The sequence below is a fragment of the Haliotis rubra genome, unplaced genomic scaffold, assembly GCF_003918875.1.
Source record: "Haliotis rubra isolate DU_JTF1 unplaced genomic scaffold, ASM391887v1 Scf761, whole genome shotgun sequence".
NCBI classification, from domain to species: domain Eukaryota; kingdom Metazoa; phylum Mollusca; class Gastropoda; order Lepetellida; family Haliotidae; genus Haliotis; species Haliotis rubra.
The window spans coordinates 53115-76613 of NW_025767481.1; the positions used below are offsets into that span (position 1 = coordinate 53115).

The 23499-nt window shown below is 44.2% G+C and overlaps 2 protein-coding genes across 2 annotated transcripts in view; both read left to right on the plus strand.

Annotated features, from left to right (window-relative positions):
- The window catches only part of LOC124260404 (cytochrome P450 4A25-like), an 85728-nt gene that overhangs the window by 2305 nt on the left and 59924 nt on the right, over nt 1-23499 (plus strand). The window lies entirely within an intron of this gene.
- On the plus strand, nt 2994-7253 carry LOC124260405 (calmodulin-like). The gene is made up of 4 exons (XM_046694709.1): nt 2994-3106; nt 3767-3857; nt 6455-6511; nt 7105-7253. Exons 1-4 carry the CDS (start codon nt 3032-3034, stop codon nt 7197-7199), a joined length of 318 nt encoding a protein of 105 aa, XP_046550665.1. The 5' UTR covers nt 2994-3031; the 3' UTR covers nt 7200-7253.

Below are 23499 nucleotides of genomic sequence, written 5' to 3' on the forward strand. Positions count from 1 at the left end.
AATGAACCAATATGGCACCAGAGGAAGGTGTGTAGAATGAACCATCATGGCACCAGAGAGAAAGTTGTAGAAATGAACCATTATGGCACCAGAGGAAGGTGTAGGAATGAACCATTATGGCACCAGAGGAAGGTGTGTAGAATGAACTATGATGTGCACCAGAGGAAGAAGGTGTAGGAATGAACCATTATGGCACCAGAGAAAGGTGTAGGAATGAATCACTATGACAACTAAGGAAGGTGTAGGAATGAACCATTATAGGAACAGAGGAAAATGTAGGGAATGAACCATCATACCACCCAAGGAAGGTGTAGGAATGAACCATCATGGCACCAGAGGAAGGTGTAGGGAATGAACCATTATGGCACCAGAGGAAGGTGTGGTAGGAATGAACCATCATGGCACCAGAGGAAGGTGTAGGAATGAACCATTATGGCACCAGAGGAAGGTGTAGGAATGAACCATCATGGCACCAGAGGAAGGTGTAGAAATGAACCATTATGGCACCAGGAGGGTGTAGGAATGAATCACTATGACAACTAAGGTAGGTGTAGGAATGAACTACATCATACCACCTAAGGAAGGTGTGGGAATGAACCATTATACCAACTAAGGAGGTGTGTAGGAATGAACCATTATAGGAACAGAGGAAAATGTAGGAATGAACCATCCCGGTCACCACCTAAGGAAGGTGTAGGAATAAACCATCATGGCATCAGAGGAAGGTGTAAGAATGAACCATTATGGCAATTCAGAGGAAGGTGTAGGAATGAATCACTATGACAACTAAGGAAGGTGTAGGAATGAACCATCATGGCACCAGAGGAAGGTGTAAGAATGAACCATTATGGCACCAGAGGAAGGTGTAGGAATGAATCACTATGACAACTAAGAAAGGTGTAGGAATGAACCATCATGGCACCAGAGGAAGGTGTAAGAATGAACCATTATGGCACCAGAGGAAGTTGTAGGAATGAATCACTATGACAACTAAGAAAGGTGTAGGAATGAACCATCGTGGCACCAGAGGAAGGTGTAAGAATGAACCATTATGGCACCAGAGGAAGGTGTAGGAATGAATCACTATGACAACTAAGAAAGGTGTAGGGAATCGAACCATCATACCAATCCGCTAGGAAGGTGTAGGAATGAACCATCATACTGCAAGTGTAAGGAAGGTGTAGGAATAAACCATCATGGCACCAGAGGAAGGTGTAGGAATGAACCATCATACCAACTGAGGGAAGGTGTAGGAATGAACCATTATAGAACAGAGGAAGATGTAGGAATGAACCAATATGGCATCATAGCACGGTGTAAGAATGAATCACTATGACAACACAGTAAGGTGTAATCATGAACCATTTTGGCAACATGTAAGATATGAGAATCGATCACTATGACAACAGAGGAAGGTGTAAGGACAAACCATTTTGGCAACACGAAAGATGTAAGAATCGATCACTATGACAACACTGGTAGATGTATGAATGGTAACATAAAATGATTTGAGAAAGAATCACATTGGCAAGAAATGATGTATGTAGAATGATTCACATTGGAAATGTAGAATGTAAATAAAAGCAAATCGCTTACTGAAGATACCCTGAATCGGAGACATGTTTACAGTCCACACCACGTTCCTCGTAAACCTACACCTGACGCCGAGCTCAGAACATTTCCCTTGATGATTTACTCATGTTACGCTTTTGTTCCCCAGATGAGGTTCACGGGGAAGACGCTGGATGAAGATATTATATGAAATATATACTCTAACGGTCATCCATAAAGCTGATATTCCGAAACTAACGAGGAATATGTTATTTGTTATGAGCTTGTATATGTCATGGGTTAATGATAATACATTTCTATGTGACTGTAGATGACACGATTACTTCTGTACGTATCAGTGTGGCTTGACAATGTAATACAGTAGAAGGATGTATGTGTCGAGTTACAGCACCAGCCGTGTCGTTGTAAGGAAATGAGTTGATATAAGCTGATGATGGATTTGTTTACGTCATGTTCCAACACTCCGTATATCAGTTACTGGGAACGTGGGTATAAAGGGCCGCAGTAATCCATCAGGTTAATCCTTCATATATATTCACATCAACGATTCACGTTCTGACCACTACACATCCAACTGCAACCAACATTTCACATTGCATATTTTCATAATGTTTTTGGTAAAGTATTTAGAAACTAAACTTTCTAGTGGATCTAGCAAATCGCCAGGAATTAATTATTAGTGAAATGAAACTGTTGCAGACATTTTTTTATCAGGGTAAACTACTTAGTTTAGTGTGAATATGATAAGTGCAAGCAGGCACTTAGTGAAACTGCGTGGGTGTGAATGTATGCTGCAGCTCTCTCTCTCTCTCTCTCTCTCTCTCTCTCTCTCTCTCTCTCTCTCTCTCTCTCTCTCTCTCTCTCTCTCTCTCTCTCTCTCTCTCTCTCTCTCTCTCTCTCTCTCCCTCTCTCTCTCTCTCTCTCTCTCCTCTCCCACTGTATGTGCGTGTAATTGTGTATGTTTTATGCAGGTGTGTGCAGAGTGTATGTACGCGTACTTGCGTGTGAATGTGTTCATGTAATGATGTGTGTTCATTTTCAAGTATATATGTATTATGTACGTGTGTGCATACATGCATGCATGTTTAATGATGTATGTATAATGTAGGTGTATGTTTTGTGTATAGGTATGCGTGTGTGCATGAATTGTGTACTAGCACGGTGTGTATGTGTGTTATATCTGCCGTGTGTGAATATCTGTTGTGTGTGTTTTCGTATGTATATTGTAAGAATGTATGTTCTTTGTATGTTTGTGTATGGTGTGTATGCTCTGTGTATGTATGTTCTGTTTATGTTGTCTGTGACAGTGTGCTCTGTTTATTATGCTAAATGTGTTGCTGTATCAGGGTTCCCATGTAAGTGAACTCTTCGATAATCTTACTGTTTGGGATTTTAAAGCGCTCACTCTTTCGTTATGACAGGCGATGGCACGTTCACGTTCGAGGAGTTTGTGCAGGTGATGGCGAACATGGGCGGCATCAGCAGCGAGCAGTCGGAGGAGGATGAGGAAGAGGAACTCCGGCAAGCCTTCACTGTAAGGAGCCCTCCTATTCACAGCATGGTGGGGTGGTTCTATGTTAGTCTGTCTCACAGTCCCTGAACCACATTATTTTCCCCTACTGCCTTGCCCTCCCTGCAATGCTATTTAAGTCTCTAAATGGAGCAAGTCTAGATTCCCTCAGGTTCTGAATTTCACATCTGACTGGTGCTCCTTTAAATTTAAATGGGTTTATTTATTACAATCAAAATTAAATGTATTCCAAAGACTAAGCGTTAGTCTAGTTCTCTGTGCGAGTTAAACAATTTGGGACCATTCTTTCAAAATCTGATGACATGCTCTTTAACGTTTGTTGTGTAGGCATCTATAGCTGATCAAGAAACCTTCAAAGCAAGTGTTCCCATCAGTTATTACATATCTGACATGGTTTCCTGGAAACACGACGCACTTTAAAGGCGGAGTACGACTGGTTCAGCATGGCTGTCCCGCAAGCTTGATGTAAAACTGATTACGCCATGTGATCGATGACATATATAATATGTTCGTCTCTCTGTGGCTGCGAAGGTCCCACGTTCAGTTTTCAAAAGGGTGCAATTTTGGAAACCTGTTTTGGTGTTCCGCTGGGCAAATATGGCTAAGAGGGGCGTAAAACCATACTCACTCGCTCGTTTATTTGTGTCATGCCGTGTGTTACAGGTATTTGACAAGTCTGGTTGTGGGTACATCACAGCGTCTGACCTGAGAGCAGTGCTACAGTGTATGGGCGAGGATCTCACAGAGGAAGAGAGTACGTAGATTTGTTGAAGAAACACGAAAACAAACATTGGTTAAATCACGCTGAATCTCCACATCAACCATCCTCGCTTAATGGTGCCTAGAACATTCATCCACACGCCTCTCAGTTTACTGTCAAATGAGGTTTCTTGCCAAAACCATACACATTGACACCTCGGCTCTGGAATATGTTTGACTTGTATGTATTTGGATACAAGCACAGTAATGACTTGAAGTCAGATACTTACGGAATCATATAAGAATCATGTTAGCTCGTCGAGAAATGGACCTCGAGAGGCTTCATTGTGTTGCAAACAGCACTTGTCTAGTCCGTGGAGATTACATTACGTCTATGACAGTCTCAATCATATTAAGATCAGATCATATTTCTCGCTACCTCTAAAAAAAGATCTGAAGACATCGCCATTACGGGTACGTCAGAACGACCTACCAAATACATGGCTAGCAAAGACGTGGCATAAGACAATAGGAATCAGTGTTCTCGTACTTTAAGACACTAGTTCCAAAACTGGCGAGTTCAATTCCAGACGACGCTTTGAAAAAAACTGTCCCTTCAAACTTTGAAAATGAAACAAAAGATAATTCGAGAATGTCTGTTGATGGTCGCATTTGTATGGCACTGCCTCTTGCTGGGTGTGGAAAGTGACTTCCGTTTCAAATGTTTGTCCCAAGCGAGAGATGTCTTACGGCCCGTAACTGTCCTTCGGCTTACCTCGTATTACTTATCCAAGATTAAATGATAAGAAAGCACAATCCACTTCCCGATCTTGAAAGAGACTCTCCGATTGGTTGGATTAAGTCTCGTTCTGACGTGCACGGTAAAGGAATGACTTCTGACCTTTGTTTATCGGTAGTGAGAACTAAGATCTGATTCTTTTTGCGATTGCGGAAGTCTAATGGAGAGACTAGTGGCTGGATTGGGTTTTATTACCCGGTCTGTCTGGTGCAGACTCCATTATTTACAAACTGACGTCACACGGCAGGAATAATGCTGGGCGCGGCTAACAACCAAACTCCGCATTTGCCATAGTTAGATTCCTCAACATAAACCCCGATTATCAGGTGTATCATAATCCATTCTGTTATGGTAAATACCAGTAGCCCACCTTCTCTGCCTCCGAGACACGACGGAGAATAAAATTAAACAGGAGTCTGTCTCAGATCTAGAATGGCTGGGTAAGTCTCGACTGCCCCAGCAGAAATGCTTCCATTCTCTTTTTGGAGTTATGTTTGTTTTCGTAGATATATATTTGAAATAAGAATGAATTAAGAAATAAGTCAAATTTAAGTCTGCTGTATGACTGCTCCTTTTCTGGGCTCCTTTAGTATTTTTATTACTTTGTATTTATTTCTGGGATATGTAAATTTTATGTCATCCCACCTTAATTCATTCACCTCCACGGCGTCGGGTTTGGAGGCCACGACGTTTAAAACAGCGGTCCAATCAAATTTCATGATAGAGAAACACTGTCAACAGTACCTGAGTAGCTTTGTTGTCTGTCGTCTCAAATACATCGGGCAACATCTTGCAGAACAATGGCGTTCATCACCGACCTAAACCGTCTTGAACACATTACCAACCACGAGTGTTCATGTGTAGACAACCCGTGAAGATCCGGGTTAGAATTGATCTTCAGTAACCCCTGCTTGTCGTAAGAAGCGACTAGCGGGATCGGGTGGTCAGGCTCGCTGACTTGGCTGACATATGTCATCGTATCCCAGTTGCGTAGAACGATGCTCATGCTGTCGATCTCTGGAATGTCTGGTCCAGACTCGTATTTTCACAGACCGTCGCCATATAGCTGAAATATTGCTGAGTGCGTCATTTAAAAACAACCAATCCAAAATCGTGTGTAGTCTTCTTCTTCTATTGAATTTATCGAGGGTTCGCGTGTACATTGCCGAGGTTTGGGATGAGAATCCATGCCGAACTTGCGTAAAGAAGACGCTTTGTGACCGGTCGTTGATTTCATATTTATAATTATTAGTGGAAGAATTGTGGTGAGTTGGCAATAACAGAGGTAGAGGGTCCATTCAATGCAAGCATACAGTACAAGGGAATGAGGTTAAGAAACACTAGATTGTCGAGGATGGAACAGAGCAGCTTCCTAATGTACCTCCTTGTTCATGCCAACTAGACTCGAGGTCAGCTGATCTAAAGCAATATGCTAGAGTACGTGGGTCAATCAGTATACAGCTGTCCAAGATGTTAACGAATCTTCAGTCATTTTCTATTTGGCGAACTAACAAGAAGTGAAAATTGTGCGAATGGACCACTGACCACCTCAGTAATGACGCCGGGTGTTCCCGAGAAGAGTAAGCATGTCCTCCAACGATAGCACCCGCCATTCACAGAAGTTGCTTCATGCCGCACAGCATTACTGCCATGTGACGGCGATATGTTGGTTGGTTTGTTGTTTAACGCCGCACTCTGCAATAATCGAGTCTGCACCAAACAATCCAGTGATCAACAGCATATCGATCTACGCAATTTGGATGTCAACCAAGTCAGTGAGCCTGGCCACCCGCTTCTGTTAGCCGCCACTTACGACGAGCATGTGTTGGTTACCGTATGTACCCTTCTTTCAGTTGACGAGATGATTGCAGAGGTCGATATCGATGGTGATGGAAGGATCGATTTTGAAGGTGAGAATTAATCAGGATAAGACACCTTATTGAACATGCTGTAAACTCTAATAGGATTATATTTTTTAGAGTATGTTGGATATTCAGAGCTTCTCGTCCCAAGAGAGAGAAAAAGCTTCTCACACTCAAGGACTTACCACAGTCCCTTAACCACGTGATTTTCCCTGCTGCCTATAAATGCTAAGGTGTAATTACAGCAAGTCTAGATTGCCTAAGATTCTGAATTTCCCATCTGACTGGGGCTCCTTTTAAATTTAAATGGGTTTATTTGTTACACTCAAAGTTATATATATTCAGAGACTAAGCGTTAGTTCTATACCGGGCTCCAAGGGCCGGCTGGGTCCTGAAGCATACGCAAAGTTATAAATTCTCATCTCAGAAACATCACTGAAAAAAATGTATTCAGACCTATTTGTGTGATTTGTAACGGATATATGTTTTTACATGAACCCAGTTTGACGTGAGATTTATCAGTTTTGTTGTGAGAGCGTGACATGAGGAATTAAAGAGAGAATCTCAAGTCAAATGGGTGAGACTTGGCGGGTATTGATGTTGTACTGGTATTGAATCGTAACTGATTTTCTCCCACGCAGAATTTATCGCCTGTATGAAGGAAGAAAAGGATGAAGAAAGTAAGAGCGAGGATGACGATACTGGGAGCCAGATTTCTCTCGACAACCCAATGTAGAGCCTGAGCACAGAGACTGGGCTTGTCCAACGCTGGTGGTCAAGGACGTGCTCGCTGCCCGTAAGCTCTTTGCAGCGAGAGCCCATTAACAGATCTCTGTACAAATGTGTCACGCGCTGGTTTGGAGTTTACGTGGTCCGTTTTCGAAGGAGAGCACCGCAGCTTCCATTGAGAGTTGAAACGTCAATAGGAATCTGGGACTCATTTCAAATAATTAATAATAAATATATTTTGTATTGGGTCTGATTGTTGATATACAGTATCACTGCTGGTAGTGTTTATCATCACAATTTGTGGCAGACTTTATAGCACGTTTTTCTTTCAGATATTTATCTTAGTTACAAACACCCCTCTCTCCATTCAAAGACATGTCAACATGCACATATGGTTCCTGGTTAAATCACTGACAATCTTTCCTGGCTAATGCCTTGCTGAATTGTTTGGGTACGTTGAAAGATGGTTACCCAGTAGGCTAATTTTACGGTGTGATAAACGTTTGAAATATTTATTCTGCAAATGAGTTGTAATCTCTTTGGGCAAAGAGAATATTTTCCGTTTACTTTTATGCTTTAACCGGCGATGATGTAATGTACCCGTTTCATGTTCATGACAAGCGATATGACAATAAACACAAATAAATTGCGTCAATTACATTGTTTGATGAGAGACCGACACGCACAAATATTTCACAGCCTTCGGAAACATGTACATGAACATATTTAGGACGTAATGTCACTGAGACCAAGGATAGTTTATTACATGGCAAACCCACTCAATAAAATCATTATATATTATATCAATTATCAATTTGTACATTGTTTTGTTGATTATCGACACGTATTTGTATGTATATATTGCAATTTGTTTGTGTTTGGTACTATTAAAATGTATATTTTCGCTTTACATTTTTTCAACTATTTCACTTTTTCAAACTGCCTGTTATTCCCACTGATACACAGAGGTTCTTTGGTGTGCTTGTCAATAAAACTATTCTTAAATTACTGAATAAACACGTTCCGACGGAAAACATGTCTGTCCTTTTATGAGACAAATATGAGCAAAGAAATAATATGTTAGTGGTCTTTTGGCAGTGCCATATGCTTTGACTATTGACGTGATCAGGAAAAGTGATGTTCGATCGCGCGAACATCGATCTATCGATATAGATAACATACACTAGAGATCCTGAGCTCCTCAGCGTGGACAACATACACTAGAGATCCTTACCTCCTCAGCGTGGATACCATACACTAGAGATCCTGAGCTCCTCAGCGTGGACAACATACACTAGAGATCCTTAGCTTCTCACCGTGGATAACATACACTAGAGATCCTTAGCTTCTCAGGGTGGACAACATACACTAGAGATCCTTAGGTCCTCAGCGTGGATACCATACACTAGAGATCCTTAGCTCCTCAGCGTGGATAACATACACTAGAGATCCTTAGCTTCTCACCGTGGACAACATACACTAGAGATCCTTAGCTTCTCAGGGTGGACAACATACACTAGAGATCCTTAGCTCCTCAGCGTGGACAACATACACTAGAGATCCTTAGCTTCTCAGCGTGGACAACATACACTAGAGATCCTTAGCTTCTCAGGGTGGACAACATACACTAGAGATCCTTAGCTCCTCAGCGTGGACAACATACACTAGAGATCCTTAGCTTCTCAGGGTGGACAACATACACTAGAGATCCTTACCTTCTCAGCGTGGACAACATACACTAGAGATCCTTAGCTCCTCAGCGTGGACAACATACACTAGAGATCCTTAGCTTCTCAGGGTGGACAACATACACTAGAGATCCTTAGCTTCTCACCGTGGACAACATACACTAGAGATCCTTAGCTTCTCAGGGTGGACAACATACACTAGAGATCCTTAGCTTCTCACCGTGGACAACATACACTAGAGATCCTTAGCTTCTCAGGGTGGACAACATACACTAGAGATCCTTAGCTCCTCAGCGTGGACAACATACACTAGAGATCCTTAGCTCCTCAGCGTGGACAACATACACTAGAGATCCTTAGCTCCTCAGCGTGGACAACATACACTAGAGATCCTTAGCTTCTCAGGGTGGACAACATACACTAGAGATCCTTACCTTCTCAGCGTGGACAACATACACTAGAGATCCATAGCTCCTCAGCGTGGACAACAGACACTAGAGATCCTTAGCTTCTCAGGGTGGACAACATACACTAGAGATCCTTAGCTCCTCAGCGTGGACAACATACACTAGAGATCCTTAGCTTCTCAGGGTGGACAACATACACTAGAGATCCTTACCTCCTCAGCGTGGACAACATACACTAGAGATCCTTAGCTCCTCAGCGTGGACAACATACACTAGAGATCCTTAGCTCCTCAGCGTGGACAACATACACTAGAGATCCTTAGCTTCTCAGGGTGGACAACATACACTAGAGATCCTTACCTCCTCAGCGTGGACAACATACACTAGAGATCCTTAGCTCCTCAGCGTGGATACCATACACTAGAGGTCCTGAGCTCCTAAGCGTGGATAACATACACTAGAGATCCTTAGCTTCTCACCGTGGACAACATACACTAGAGATCCTTAGCTTCTCAGGGTGGACAACATACACTAGAGATCCTTACCTCCTCAGCGTGGACAACATACACTAGAGATCCTTACCTCCTCAGCGTGGATACCATACACTAGAGATCCTGAGCTCCTCAGCGTGGATAACATACACTAGAGATCCTTAGCTTCTCACCGTGGACAACATACACTAGAGATCCTTAGCTTCTCAGGGTGGACAACATACACTAGAGATCCTTAGCTCCTCAGCGTGGACAACATACACTAGAGATCCCTAGCATACACTAGAGATCCCTAGCTTCTCAGCGTGGACAACATACACTAGAGATCCTTAGCTCCTCAGCGTGGACAACATACACTAGAGATCCCTAGCATACACTAGAGATCCCTAGCTTCTCAGCGTGCATAACATACACTAGAGATCCTGAGCTCCTCAGCGTGGACAACATACACTAGAGATCCTTAGCTCCTCAGCGTGGATAACATACACTAGAGATCCTTAGCTCCTCAGCGTGGACAACATACACTAGAGATCCTGAGCTCCTCAGCGTGGATAACATACACTAGAGATCCTTAGCTTCTCACCGTGGATAACATACACTAGAGATCATTAGCTTCTCAGCGTGGACAACATACACTAGAGATCCTTAGCTTCTCACCGTGGACAACATACACTAGAGATCCCTAGCTTCTCAGCGTGGACAACATACACTAGAGATCCTTAGCTTCTCAGCGTGGACAACATACACTAGAGATCCTTAGCTTCTCAGCGTGGACAACATACACTAGAGATCCTTAGCTCCTCAGCGTGGATACCATACACTAGAGATCCCTAGCTTCTCAGCGTGGACAACATACACTAGAGATCCTTAGCTTCTCAGCGTGGACAACATACACTAGAGATCCTTAGCATACACTAGAGATCCCTAGCTTCTCAGCGTGGATAACATACACTAGAGATCCCTAGCATACACTAGAGATCCCTAGCTTCTCAGCGTGGACAACATACACTAGAGATCCCTAGCTTCTCAGCGTAGACAGCATACACTAGAGATCCTTAGCTCCTCAGCGTGGACAACATACACTAGAGATCCCTAGCATACACTAAAGATCCCTAGCTTCTCAGCGCGGATAACATACACTAGAGATCCTTACCTCCTCAACGTGGACAACATACACTAGAGATCCTTAGCTCCTCAGCGTGGATAACATACACTAGACATCCTTAGCTCCTCAGCGTGGACAACATACACTAGAGATCCCTAGCTTCTCAGCGTGGACAACATACACTAGAGATCCTTAGCTTCTCAGCATGGACAACATACACTAGAGATCCTTAGCTTCTCAGCGTGGACAACATACACTAGAGATCCTTAGCTCCTCAGCGTGGATACCATACACTAGAGATCCCTAGCTCCTCAGCGTGGACAACATACACTAGAGATCCTTAGCTTCTCAGCGTGGACAACATACACTAGAGATCCTTAGCTTCTCAGGGTGGACAACATACACTAGAGATCCTTAGCTCCTCAGCGTGGACAACATACACTAGAGATCATTAGCTTCTCAGGGTGGACAACATACACTAGAGATCCTTAGCTTCTCACCGTGGACAACATACACTAGAGATCCCTAGCTTCTCAGCGTGGACAACATACACTAGAGATCCTTAGCTTCTCAGCGTGGACAACATACACTAGAGATCCTTAGCTTCTCAGCGTGGACAACATACACTAGAGATCCTTAGCTCCTCAGCGTGGATACCATACACTAGAGATCCCTAGCTTCTCAGCGTGGACAACATACACTAGAGATCCTTAGCTTCTCAGCGTGGACAAGATACACTAGAGATCCTTAGCATACACTGGAGATCCATAGCTTCTCAGCGTGGATAACATACACTAGAGATCCCTAGCATACACTAGAGATCCCTAGCTTCTCAGCGTGGACAACATACACTAGAGATCCCTAGCTTCTCAGCGTGGACAACATACACTAGAGATCCTTAGCTCCTCAGCGTGGACAACATACACTAGAGATCCCTAGCATACACTAGAGATCCCTAGCTTCTCAGCGTGGATACCATACACTAGAGATCCTAGCTCCTCAGCGTGGACAACATACACTAGAGATCCTTAGCTCCTGAGTGTGGATAACATACACTAGAGATCCTTAGCTCCTCAGCGTGGACAACATACACTAGAGATCCCTAGCTTCTCAGCGTGGACAACATACACTAGAGATCCTTAGCTTCTCAGCATGGACAACATACACTAGAGATCCTTAGCTTCTCAGCGTGGACAACATACACTAGAGATCCTCAGCTCCTCAGCGTGGATACCATACACTAGAGATCCCTAGCTTCTCAGCGTGGACAACATACACTAGAGATCCTTAGCTTCTCAGCGTGGACAACATACACTAGAGATCCTTAGCATACACTAGAGATCCCTAGCTTCTCAGCGTGGATAACATACACTAGAGATCCCTAGCATACACTAGAGATCCCCAGCTTCTCAGCGTGGACAACATACACTAGAGATCCCTAGCTTCTCAGCGTAGACAGCATACACTAGAGATCCTTAGCTCCTCAGCGTGGACAACATACACTAGAGATCCCTAGCATACACTAAAGATCCCTAGCTTCTCAGCGCGCGGATAACATACACTAGAGATCCTTACCTCCTCAGCGTGGACAACATACACTAGAGATCCTTAGCTCCTCAGCGTGGATAACATACACTAGACATCCTTAGCTCCTCAGCGTGGACAACATACACTAGAGATCCCTAGCTTCTCAGCGTGGACAACATACACTAGAGATCCTTAGCTTCTCAGCATGGACAACATACACTAGAGATCCTTAGCTTCTCAGCGTGGACAACATACACTAGAGATCCTTAGCTCCTCAGCGTGGATACCATACACTAGAGATCCCTAGCTCCTCAGCGTGGACAACATACACTAGAGATCCTTAGCTTCTCAGCGTGGACAACATACACTAGAGATCCTTAGCTTCTCAGGGTGGACAACATACACTAGAGATCCTTAGCTCCTCAGCGTGGACAACATACACTAGAGATCATTAGCTTCTCAGCGTGGACAACATACACTAGAGATCCTTAGTTTCTCACCGTGGACAACATACACTAGAGATCCCTAGCTTCTCAGCGTGGACAACATACACTAGAGATCCTTAGCTTCTCAGCGTGGACAACATACACTAGAGATCCTTAGCTTCTCAGCGTGGACAACATACACTAGAGATCCTTAGCTCCTCAGCGTGGATACCATACACTAGAGATCCCTAGCTTCTCAGCGTGGACAACATACACTAGAGATCCTTAGCTTCTCAGCGTGGACAAGATACACTAGAGATCCTTAGCATACACTGGAGATCCATAGCTTCTCAGCGTGGATAACATACACTAGAGATCCCTAGCATACACTAGAGATCCCTAGCTTCTCAGCGTGGACAACATACACTAGAGATCCCTAGCTTCTCAGCGTGGACAACATACACTAGAGATCCTTAGCTCCTCAGCGTGGACAACATACACTAGAGATCCCTAGCATACACTAGAGATCCCTAGCTTCTCAGCGTGGATACCATACACTAGAGATCCTTAGCTCCTCAGCGTGGACAACATACACTAGAGATCCTTAGCTCCTGAGTGTGGATAACATACACTAGAGATCCTTAGCTCCTCAGCGTGGACAACATACACTAGAGATCCCTAGCTTCTCAGCGTGGACAACATACACTAGAGATCCTTAGCTTCTCAGCATGGACAACATACACTAGAGATCCTTAGCTTCTCAGCGTGGACAACATACACTAGAGATCCTCAGCTCCTCAGCGTGGATACCATACACTAGAGATCCCTAGCTTCTCAGCGTGGACAACATACACTAGAGATCCTTAGCTTCTCAGCGTGGACAACATACACTAGAGATCCTTAGCATACACTAGAGATCCCTAGCTTCTCAGCGTGGATAACATACACTAGAGATCCCTAGCATACACTAGAGATCCCTAGCTTCTCAGCGTGGACAACATACACTAGAGATCCCTAGCTTCTCAGCGTAGACAGCATACACTAGAGATCCTTAGCTCCTCAGCGTGGACAACATACACTAGAGATCCCTAGCATACACTAAAGATCCCTAGCTTCTCAGCGCGGATAACATACACTAGAGATCCTTACCTCCTCAGCGTGGACAACATACACTAGAGATCCTTAGCTCCTCAGCGTGGATAACATACACTAGACATCCTTAGCTCCTCAGCGTGGACAACATACACTAGAGATCCCTAGCTTCTCAGCGTGGACAACATACACTAGAGATCCTTAGCTTCTCAGCATGGACAACATACACTAGAGATCCTTAGCTTCTCAGCGTGGACAACATACACTAGAGATCCTTAGCTCCTCAGCGTGATACCATACACTAGAGATCCCTAGCTCCTCAGCGTGGACAACATACACTAGAGATCCTTAGCTTCTCAGCGTGGACAACATACACTAGAGATCCTTAGCTTCTCAGGGTGGACAACATACACTAGAGATCCTTAGCTCCTCAGCGTGGACAACATACACTAGAGATCCTTAGCTTCTCAGCGTGGACAACATACACTAGAGATCCTTAGCTTCTCACCGTGGACAACATACACTAGAGATCCCTAGCTTCTCAGCGTGGACAACATACACTAGAGATCCTTAGCTCCTCAGCGTGGACAACATACACTAGAGATCCCTAGCATACACTAGAGATCCCTAGCTTCTCAGCGTGGATACCATACACTAGAGATCCTTAGCTCCTCAGCGTGGACAACATACACTAGAGATCCTTAGCTCCTGAGTGTGGATAACATACACTAGAGATCCTTAGCTCCTCAGCGTGGACAACATACACTAGAGATCCCTAGCTTCTCAGCGTGGACAACATACACTAGACATCCTTAGCTTCTCAGCATGGACAACATACACTAGAGATCCTTAGCTTCTCAGCGTGGACAACATACACTAGAGATCCTTAGCTCCTCAGCGTGGATACCATACACTAGAGATCCCTAGCTTCTCAGCGTGGACAACATACACTAGAGATCCTTAGCTTCTCAGCGTGGACAACATACACTAGAGATCCTTAGCATACACTAGAGATCCCTAGCTTCTCAGCGTGGATAACATACACTAGAGATCCCTAGCATACACTAGAGATCCCTAGCTTCTCAGCGTGGACAACATACACTAGAGATCCCTAGCTTCTCAGCGTAGACAGCATACACTAGAGATCCTTAGCTCCTCAGCGTGGACAACATACACTAGAGATCCCTAGCATACACTAAAGATCCTAGCTTCTCAGCGCGGATAACATACACTAGAGATCCTTACCTCCTCAGCGTGGACAACATACACTAGAGATCCTTAGCTCCTCAGCGTGGATAACATACACTAGACATCCTTAGCTCCTCAGCGTGGACAACATACACTAGAGATCCCTAGCTTCTCAGCGTGGACAACATACACTAGAGATCCTTAGCTTCTCAGCATGGACAACATACACTAGAGATCCTTAGCTTCTCAGCGTGGACAACATACACTAGAGATCCTTAGCTCCTCAGCGTGGATACCATACACTAGAGATCCCTAGCTCCTCAGCGTGGACAACATACACTAGAGATCCTTAGCTTCTCAGCGTGGACAACATACACTAGAGATCCTTAGCTTCTCAGGGTGGACAACATACACTAGAGATCCTAAGCTCCTCAGCGTGGACAACATACACTAGAGATCATTAGCTTCTCAGCGTGGACAACATACACTAGAGATCCTTAGCTTCTCACCGTGGACAACATACACTAGAGATCCCTAGCTTCTCAGCGTGGACAACATACACTAGAGATCCTTAGCTTCTCAGCGTGGACAACATACACTAGAGATCCTTAGCTTCTCAGCGTGGACAACATACACTAGAGATCCTTAGCTCCTCAGCGTGGATACCATACACTAGAGATCCCTAGCTTCTCAGCGTGGACAACATACACTAGAGATCCTTAGCTTCTCAGCGTGGACAAGATACACTAGAGATCCTTAGCATACACTGGAGATCCATAGCTTCTCAGCGTGGATAACATACACTAGAGATCCCTAGCATACACTAGAGATCCCTAGCTTCTCAGCGTGGACAACATACACTAGAGATCCCTAGCTTCTCAGCGTGGACAACATACACTAGAGATCCTTAGCTCCTCAGCGTGGACAACATACACTAGAGATCCCTAGCATACACTAGAGATCCCTAGCTTCTCAGCGTGGATACCATACACTAGAGATCCTTAGCTCCTCAGCGTGGACAACATACACTAGAGATCCTTAGCTCCTGAGTGTGGATAACATACACTAGAGATCCTTAGCTCCTCAGCGTGGACAACATACACTAGAGATCCCTAGCTTCTCAGCGTGGACAACATACACTAGAGATCCTTAGCTTCTCAGCATGGACAACACATACACTAGAGATCCTTAGCTTCTCAGCGTGGACAACATACACTAGAGATCCTTAGCTCCTCAGCGTGGATACCATACACTAGAGATCCCTAGCTCCTCAGCGTGGACAACATACACTAGAGATCCTTAGCTTCTCAGCGTGGACAACATACACTAGAGATCCTTAGCTTCTCAGCGTGGACAACATACACTAGAGATCCTTAGCTCCTCAGCGTGGATACCATACACTAGAGATCCCTAGCTTCTCAGCGTGGACAACATACACTAGAGATCCTTAGCTTCTCAGCGTGGACAAGATACACTAGAGATCCTTAGCATACACTGGAGATCCATAGCTTCTCAGCGTGGATAACATACACTAGAGATCCCTAGCATACACTAGAGATCCCTAGCTTCTCAGCGTGGACAACATACACTAGAGATCCCTAGCTTCTCAGCGTGGACAACATACACTAGAGATCCTTAGCTCCTCAGCGTGGACAACATACACTAGAGATCCCTAGCATACACTAGAGATCCCTAGCTTCTCAGCGTGGATACCATACACTAGAGATCCTTAGCTCCTCAGCGTGGACAACATACACTAGAGATCCCTAGCATACACTAGAGATCCCTAGCTTCTCAGCGTGGATACCATACACTAGAGATCCTTAGCTCCTCAGCGTGGACAACATACACTAGAGATCCTTAGCTCCTGAGTGTGGATAACATACACTAGAGATCCTTAGCTCCTCAGCGTGGACAACATACACTAGAGATCCCTAGCTTCTCAGCGTGGACAACATACACTAGAGATCCTTAGCTTCTCAGCATGGACAACATACACTAGAGATCCTTAGCTTCTCAGCGTGGACAACATACACTAGAGATCCTTAGCTCCTCAGCGTGGATACCATACACTAGAGATCCCTAGCTCCTCAGCGTGGACAACATACACTAGAGATCCTTAGCTTCTCAGCGTGGACAACATACACTAGAGATCCTTAGCTTCTCAGGGTGGACAACATACACTAGAGATCCTTAGGTCCTCAGCGTGGACAACATACACTAGAGATCCCTAACATACACTAGAGATGCTTAGCTCCTCAGCGTGGACAACATACACTAGAGATCCTTAGCTTCTCAGGGTGGACAGCATACACTAGAGATCCTTAGCTCCTCAGCGTGGACAGCATACACTAGAGATCCTTAGCTTCTCAGCGTGGATAACATACACTAGAGATCCTTAGCTTCTCAGGGTGGACAACATACACTAGAGATCCTTAGCTCCTCAGCGTGGATACCATACACTAGAGATCCTAAGCATCTCAGGGTGGACAACATACACTAGAGATCCCTAGCATACACTAGAGATCCTTAGCTCCTCAGCGTGGACAACATACACTAGAGATCCTTAGCTTCTCAGGGTAGACAACATACACTAGAGATCCTTAGCTCCGCAGCGTGGACAACATACACTAGAGATCCCTAGCATACACTAGAGATCCTTAGCTCCTCAGCGTGGACAACATACACTAGAGATCCTTAGCTCTTCAGCGTGGACAACATACACTCGAGATCCTTACCTTCTCAGCGTGGATAACATACACTAGAGATCCTTAGCTCCTCAGCGTGGACAACATACACTAGAGATCCCTAGCATACACTAGAGATCCTTAGCTCCTCAGCGTGGACAACATACACTAGAGATCCCTAGCATACACTAGAGATCCTTAGCTCCTCAGCGTGGACAACATACACTAGAGATCCTTAGCTCCTCAGCGTGGACAACATACACTAGAGATCCTTAGCTCTTCAGCGTGGACAACATACACTAGAGATCCTTAGCTCCTGAGTGTGGATAACATAAACTAGAGATCCTTAGCTCCTGAGTGTGGATAACATACACTAGAGATCCCTAGCTTCTCAGCGTGGACAACATACACACGAGATCCCTAGCTTCTCAGCGTGGATAACATACACTAGAGATCCTTACCTCCTCAGCGTGGATAACATACACTAGAGATCCTTAGCTCCTCAGCGTGGACAACATACACTCGAGATCCTTACTTCCTCAGCGTGGATAACATACACTAGAGATCCTTAGCTCCTGAGTGTGGATAACATACATTAGAGATCCTTAGCTCCTCAGCGTGGATAACATACACTAGAGATCCTTAGCTCCTCAGCGTGGACAACATACACTAGAGAACCTTACTTCCTCAGCGTGGATAACATACACTAGAGATCCTTAGCTCCTGAGTGCGGATAACATACACTCGAGATCCTTACTTCCTCAGCATGGATAACATACACTAGAGATCCCTAGCATACACTAGAGATCCTTAGCTCCTCAGCGTGGATAACATACACTAGAGATCCCTAGCTCCTCAGCGTGGACAACATACACTCGAGATCCTTACTTCCTCAGCGTGGATAACATACACTAGAGATCCTTAGCTCCTGAGTGTGGATAACATACACTAGAGATCCTTAGCTCCTCAGCGTGGATAACATACACAAGAGATCCCTAGCTTCTCAGCGTGGATAACATACACTAGAGATCCTTACCTCCTCAGCGTGGATAACATACACTAGAGATCCTTAGCTCCTCAGCGTGGACAACATACACTCGAGATCCTTACTTCCTCAGCGTGGATAACATACACTAGAGATCCTTAGCTCCTGAGTGTGGATAACATACATTAGAGATCCTTACCTCCTCAGCGTGGATAACATACACTAGAGATCCTTAGCTCCTCAGCGTGCATAACATACACTAGAGATCCTTAGCTCCTCAGCGTGGACAACATACACTAGAGATCCCTAGCATACACTAGAGATCCTTAGCTCCTCAGCGTGGATAACATACACTAGAGATCCTTAGCTCCTCAGCGTGGACAACATACACTAGAGATCCTTACTTCCTCAGCGTGGATAACATACACTAGAGATCCTTAGCTCCTGGGTGTGGATAACATACATTAGTGATCCTTAGCTTCTCAGCGTGGACAACATACACTAGAGATCATTAGCTCCTCAGCGTGGACAACATACACTAGAGATCCTTAGCTTCTCAGCGTGGATAACATACACTAGAGATCCTTAGCTTCTCAGCGTGGATAACATACACTAGAGATCCTTAGCTCCTCAGCGTGGATAACATACACTAGAGATCCTTAGCTCCTCAGCGTGGACAACATACACTCGAGATCATTACTTCCTCAGCGTGGATAACATACACTAGAGATCCTTAGCTCCTGAGTGTGGATAACATACATTAGAGATCCTTAGCTTCTCAGCGTGGACAACATACACTCGAGATCCTTAGCTCCTCAGCGGGGACAACATACACTAGAGATCCTTAGCTTCTCAGCGTGGATAACATACACTAGAGATCCCTAGCTTCTCAGCGTGGACAACATACACTAGAGATCCCTAGCTTCTCAGCGTGGATAACATACACTAGAGATCCTTAGCTTCTCAGCGTGGACAACATACACTAGAGTTCCCTAGCTTCTCAGCGTGGACAACATACACTAGAGATCCTTAGCTCCTCAGCGTGGATACCATACACTAGAGATCCCTAGCTTCTCACCGTGGACAACATACACTAGAGATCCTTAGCTCCTCAGCGTGGACAACATACACTAGAGATCCCTAGCATACACTAAAGATCCCTAGCTTCTCAGCGCGGATAACATACACTAGAGATCCTTAGCATACACTAGAGATCCTTAGCTCCTCAGCGTGGACAACATACACTAGAGATCCCTAGCTTCCCAGCGTGGACAACATACACTAGAGATCCCTAGCTCCTCAGCGTGGATAACATACACTAGAGATCCTTAGCTCCTCAGCGTGGACAACATACACTCGAGATCATTACTTCCTCAGCGTGGATAACATACACTAGAGATCCTTAGCTCCTCAGCGTGGACAACATACACTAGAGAACCTTAGCTCCTCAGCGTGGACAACATACACTAGAGATCCTTAGCTCCTCAGCGTGGATAACATACACTAGAGATCCTTAGCATACACTAGAGATCCTTAGCTCCTCAGCGTGGATAACATACACTAGAGATCCTTAGCTCCTCAGCGTGGACAACATACACTAGAGATCCCTAGCTCCTGAGTGTGGATACCATACACTAGAGATCCCTAGCTTCTCAGCGTGGACAACATACACTAGAGATCCCTAGCTTCTCAGGGTGGACAACATACACTAGAGATCCTTAGCTCCTCAGCGTGGACAACATACACTAGAGATCCTTAGCATACACTAGAGATCCTTAGCTCCTCAGCGTGGACAACATACACTAGAGATCCTTAGCATACACTAGAGATCCTTAGCTCCTCAGCGTTGATAACATACACTAGAGATCCTTAGCTCCTCAGCGTGGAAACCATACACTAGAGATCCTTAGCTCCTCAGCGTTGATAACATACACCAGACGCAAACACCAGTCAACAAACTGACTGATTGGTGCTTGGGTCATACAGTCAAGCAACTGCCTGATTGGTGTTTGGATCATGCAGTCAACCAACTGCCTGATTGGTGTTTGGGTCATGCAGTCAAGCAACTGCCTGATTGGTGCTTGGGTCATGCAGTCAAGTAACTGATTGATTGGTGCTTGGGTCATGCAGTCAACTAACTGTCTGATTGGTGTTTGGGTCATGCAGTCAAGCAACTGCCTGATTGGTGCTTGGGTCACGCAGTCAATCAACTGCCTAACTGGTGTTTGGATCATGCAGTCAAGCAACTGCCTGATTGGTGCTTGGGTCACGCAGTAAACAAACTGCCTGATTGGTGCTTGGATCATGCAGTCAAGCAACTGCCTGATTGGTGTTTGGATCATGCAGTCAACTAACTGCCTGATTGGTGCTTGGATCATGAAGTCAACCAACTGCCTGATTGGTGTTTGGGTCATGCAGTCAACCAACTGCCTGGTTGGTGTTTGGGTCATGCAGTCAACTAAGTGCCTGATTAGTGTTTGGGCCATGCAGTCAAGTAACTGCCTGATTAGTGTTTGGACAATGCAGGCAAGCAACTGCCTGATTGGTGTTTGGGTCATGCAGTCAACCAACTGCCTGATTAGTGTTTGGGTCATGCAGTCAAACACTCAGTATGGGTTACTGCTGGCAGCCACGAGGTATTACTGCCAACACCGATTAAGTTACAACATTGTTGAGAGGGTTAAAACAATATTAATATACACTTTCTGAATAATTTGGGCAGATACCGTCAGTGAGGAAGTGATAAATCTCTGGAGTACATTGCAGATTTGAACAATGTGTTAAGTCATAGCATGTCAACTTGATGTGCAAAAATATCCCATGTCTTAGAAGTTGACCACTGTGGTGAAACCCACAAGCAGAGACATGATACAAGCAAACCAAGACACACAGTCTGGGTGAAACCGGCTTCAAAACCATTGATCACTGGCATGATCACTTGGCACATTAAAGTCTAATAGGTTACTTAGGCTGCAATGTCCCCAGCCAGGTCAGGTTCCAGTTGATTATGCAGCTTACATGTGACATTAGCTGTCCTTGAAATGATAACAGACAACAGATGTAGAAAATAGGTTGTTTATAAATTCATCCCAGATGGGTGATACAATTATTCGACTATCACAGACATAAATCAGACTGGCAACATACACATCCCTATCTATCAACAAAACAATGACAACTAGTCCACGCTATGTAAAAGAGATCCTAACCATAAAATAGAACAAGTCCTCATTATACAATAGAACTAATCCTCCCTATATAACAGAACTAGTCCTCACTATATAACAGAACTAATCCTCCCTATATAACAGAACTAGTCCTCACTATATAACAGAACTAATCCTCCCTATATCACAGAACTAGTCCTCACTATATAACAGAACTAGTCCTCACTATACAATAGAACTAGTCCTCACTATACAGTAGATTTAGTGAGCGTTTGTTATACAAGCATCATCAGTGGAGGATCTTCTTTTCCCAAACTGACCACATCCTCCTGGAATACCTGTTTCCTCGCCTAGCAACATTCTAAGTTAAACCTCACACATATTATTCATGCAAGACCAGCAATTTCCAGATTTGCTATATTTGTTTCTTTTAACTTTTTTATCAAGTGATTTTCTAAATGTCAAATTTATCTTAAATCAGCTGACTTGCATTTATTGTCAATAATGCATCTTGGCATATCATGACTAGGCACATCCAAGAACAAAATGTAAAATTGGCCATTTAATTGTCCAATTTTCACATATAGCATAGTGAACATTTCATATAAGGCTTACAGTATTCTGCATCCATTGTGTGTTAAACCAACCAACCATGCATATTCTGCTCAAATAACAGAAGAAAAAACTTGGTATATGCATCCAAGACACTACTGCATCGCCATCCAGACACTACTGCCTCATCATCCAGACACTACTATACATCAATACATAGAAGGATTGTACAGACCGCTCAGTATACAACTGGAGCCTGGTGTATATACCTCATCTACATCAACATCCAGACGCTACTCCACATCAATACATAGAAGGATTGTACCGACCGCTGTGGGTAGAGTTTCCTGAATGTCGCTGCTGCATATGGTGGACATGCTGTATAACACATGTACATACTACAATGGTGGAATGTATACAACGTTGGGGCACAGTGGTCAAACCCTGTTGGAATACCTTGCATCGTATTGCTCAAAAAGCTGGACTGAAGTCACAAGAAAATCTTTAAAATGTCCTTGGGTGACATACACCATTCATACCTTTACAGAACTGTCATCACAAACATTCAATAGTGTGATAGAGCAGACTCTTCAGCAACAGTTAGCTCCCCTTAGCCAGACGCAGTGACCTTCACCTTCAGTGATGAGCATGTGGCAATCCTGACAGTTTACCGATTGGTCTGGTGATGTTACCCAATCATGAAGATGGTCCTTGTAGACCTCCTTTTCATTACCGCACACAAACCCTTACACTCTTTGAAAAATATGTAAATTATCATACTTACAAGCTGTGTGGAATGTTAAATAAGCAAAAAGGTGTAAGAATTAGACTGATAGGAAATATATACTGTGAAATCATTAAGTTTCTATGGCAACAAAATGTAGATCAGATCTGAGTTCACCGATCACATCTCTCTATGCATACATGTATTTGTACATGAATATAGCAGTCAATTTACCATGAATCAAGCTGATTCCATTGAACAACAATTTT

Bases quoted from the DNA above. Each gene is read 5' to 3' on its own strand.
- LOC124260405 (XM_046694709.1), top strand. From the start codon at position 3,032: ATGGCGAACATGGGCGGCATCAGCAGCGAGCAGTCGGAGGAGGATGAG. The intron at 3,107-3,766 runs GTAAGGAGCCCT...CGTGTGTTACAG, and splicing joins AACTCCGGCAAGCCTTCACT to GTATTTGACAAGTCTGGTTG. The intron at 6,512-7,104 runs GTGAGAATTAAT...TCTCCCACGCAG, and splicing joins TGGAAGGATCGATTTTGAAG to AATTTATCGCCTGTATGAAG.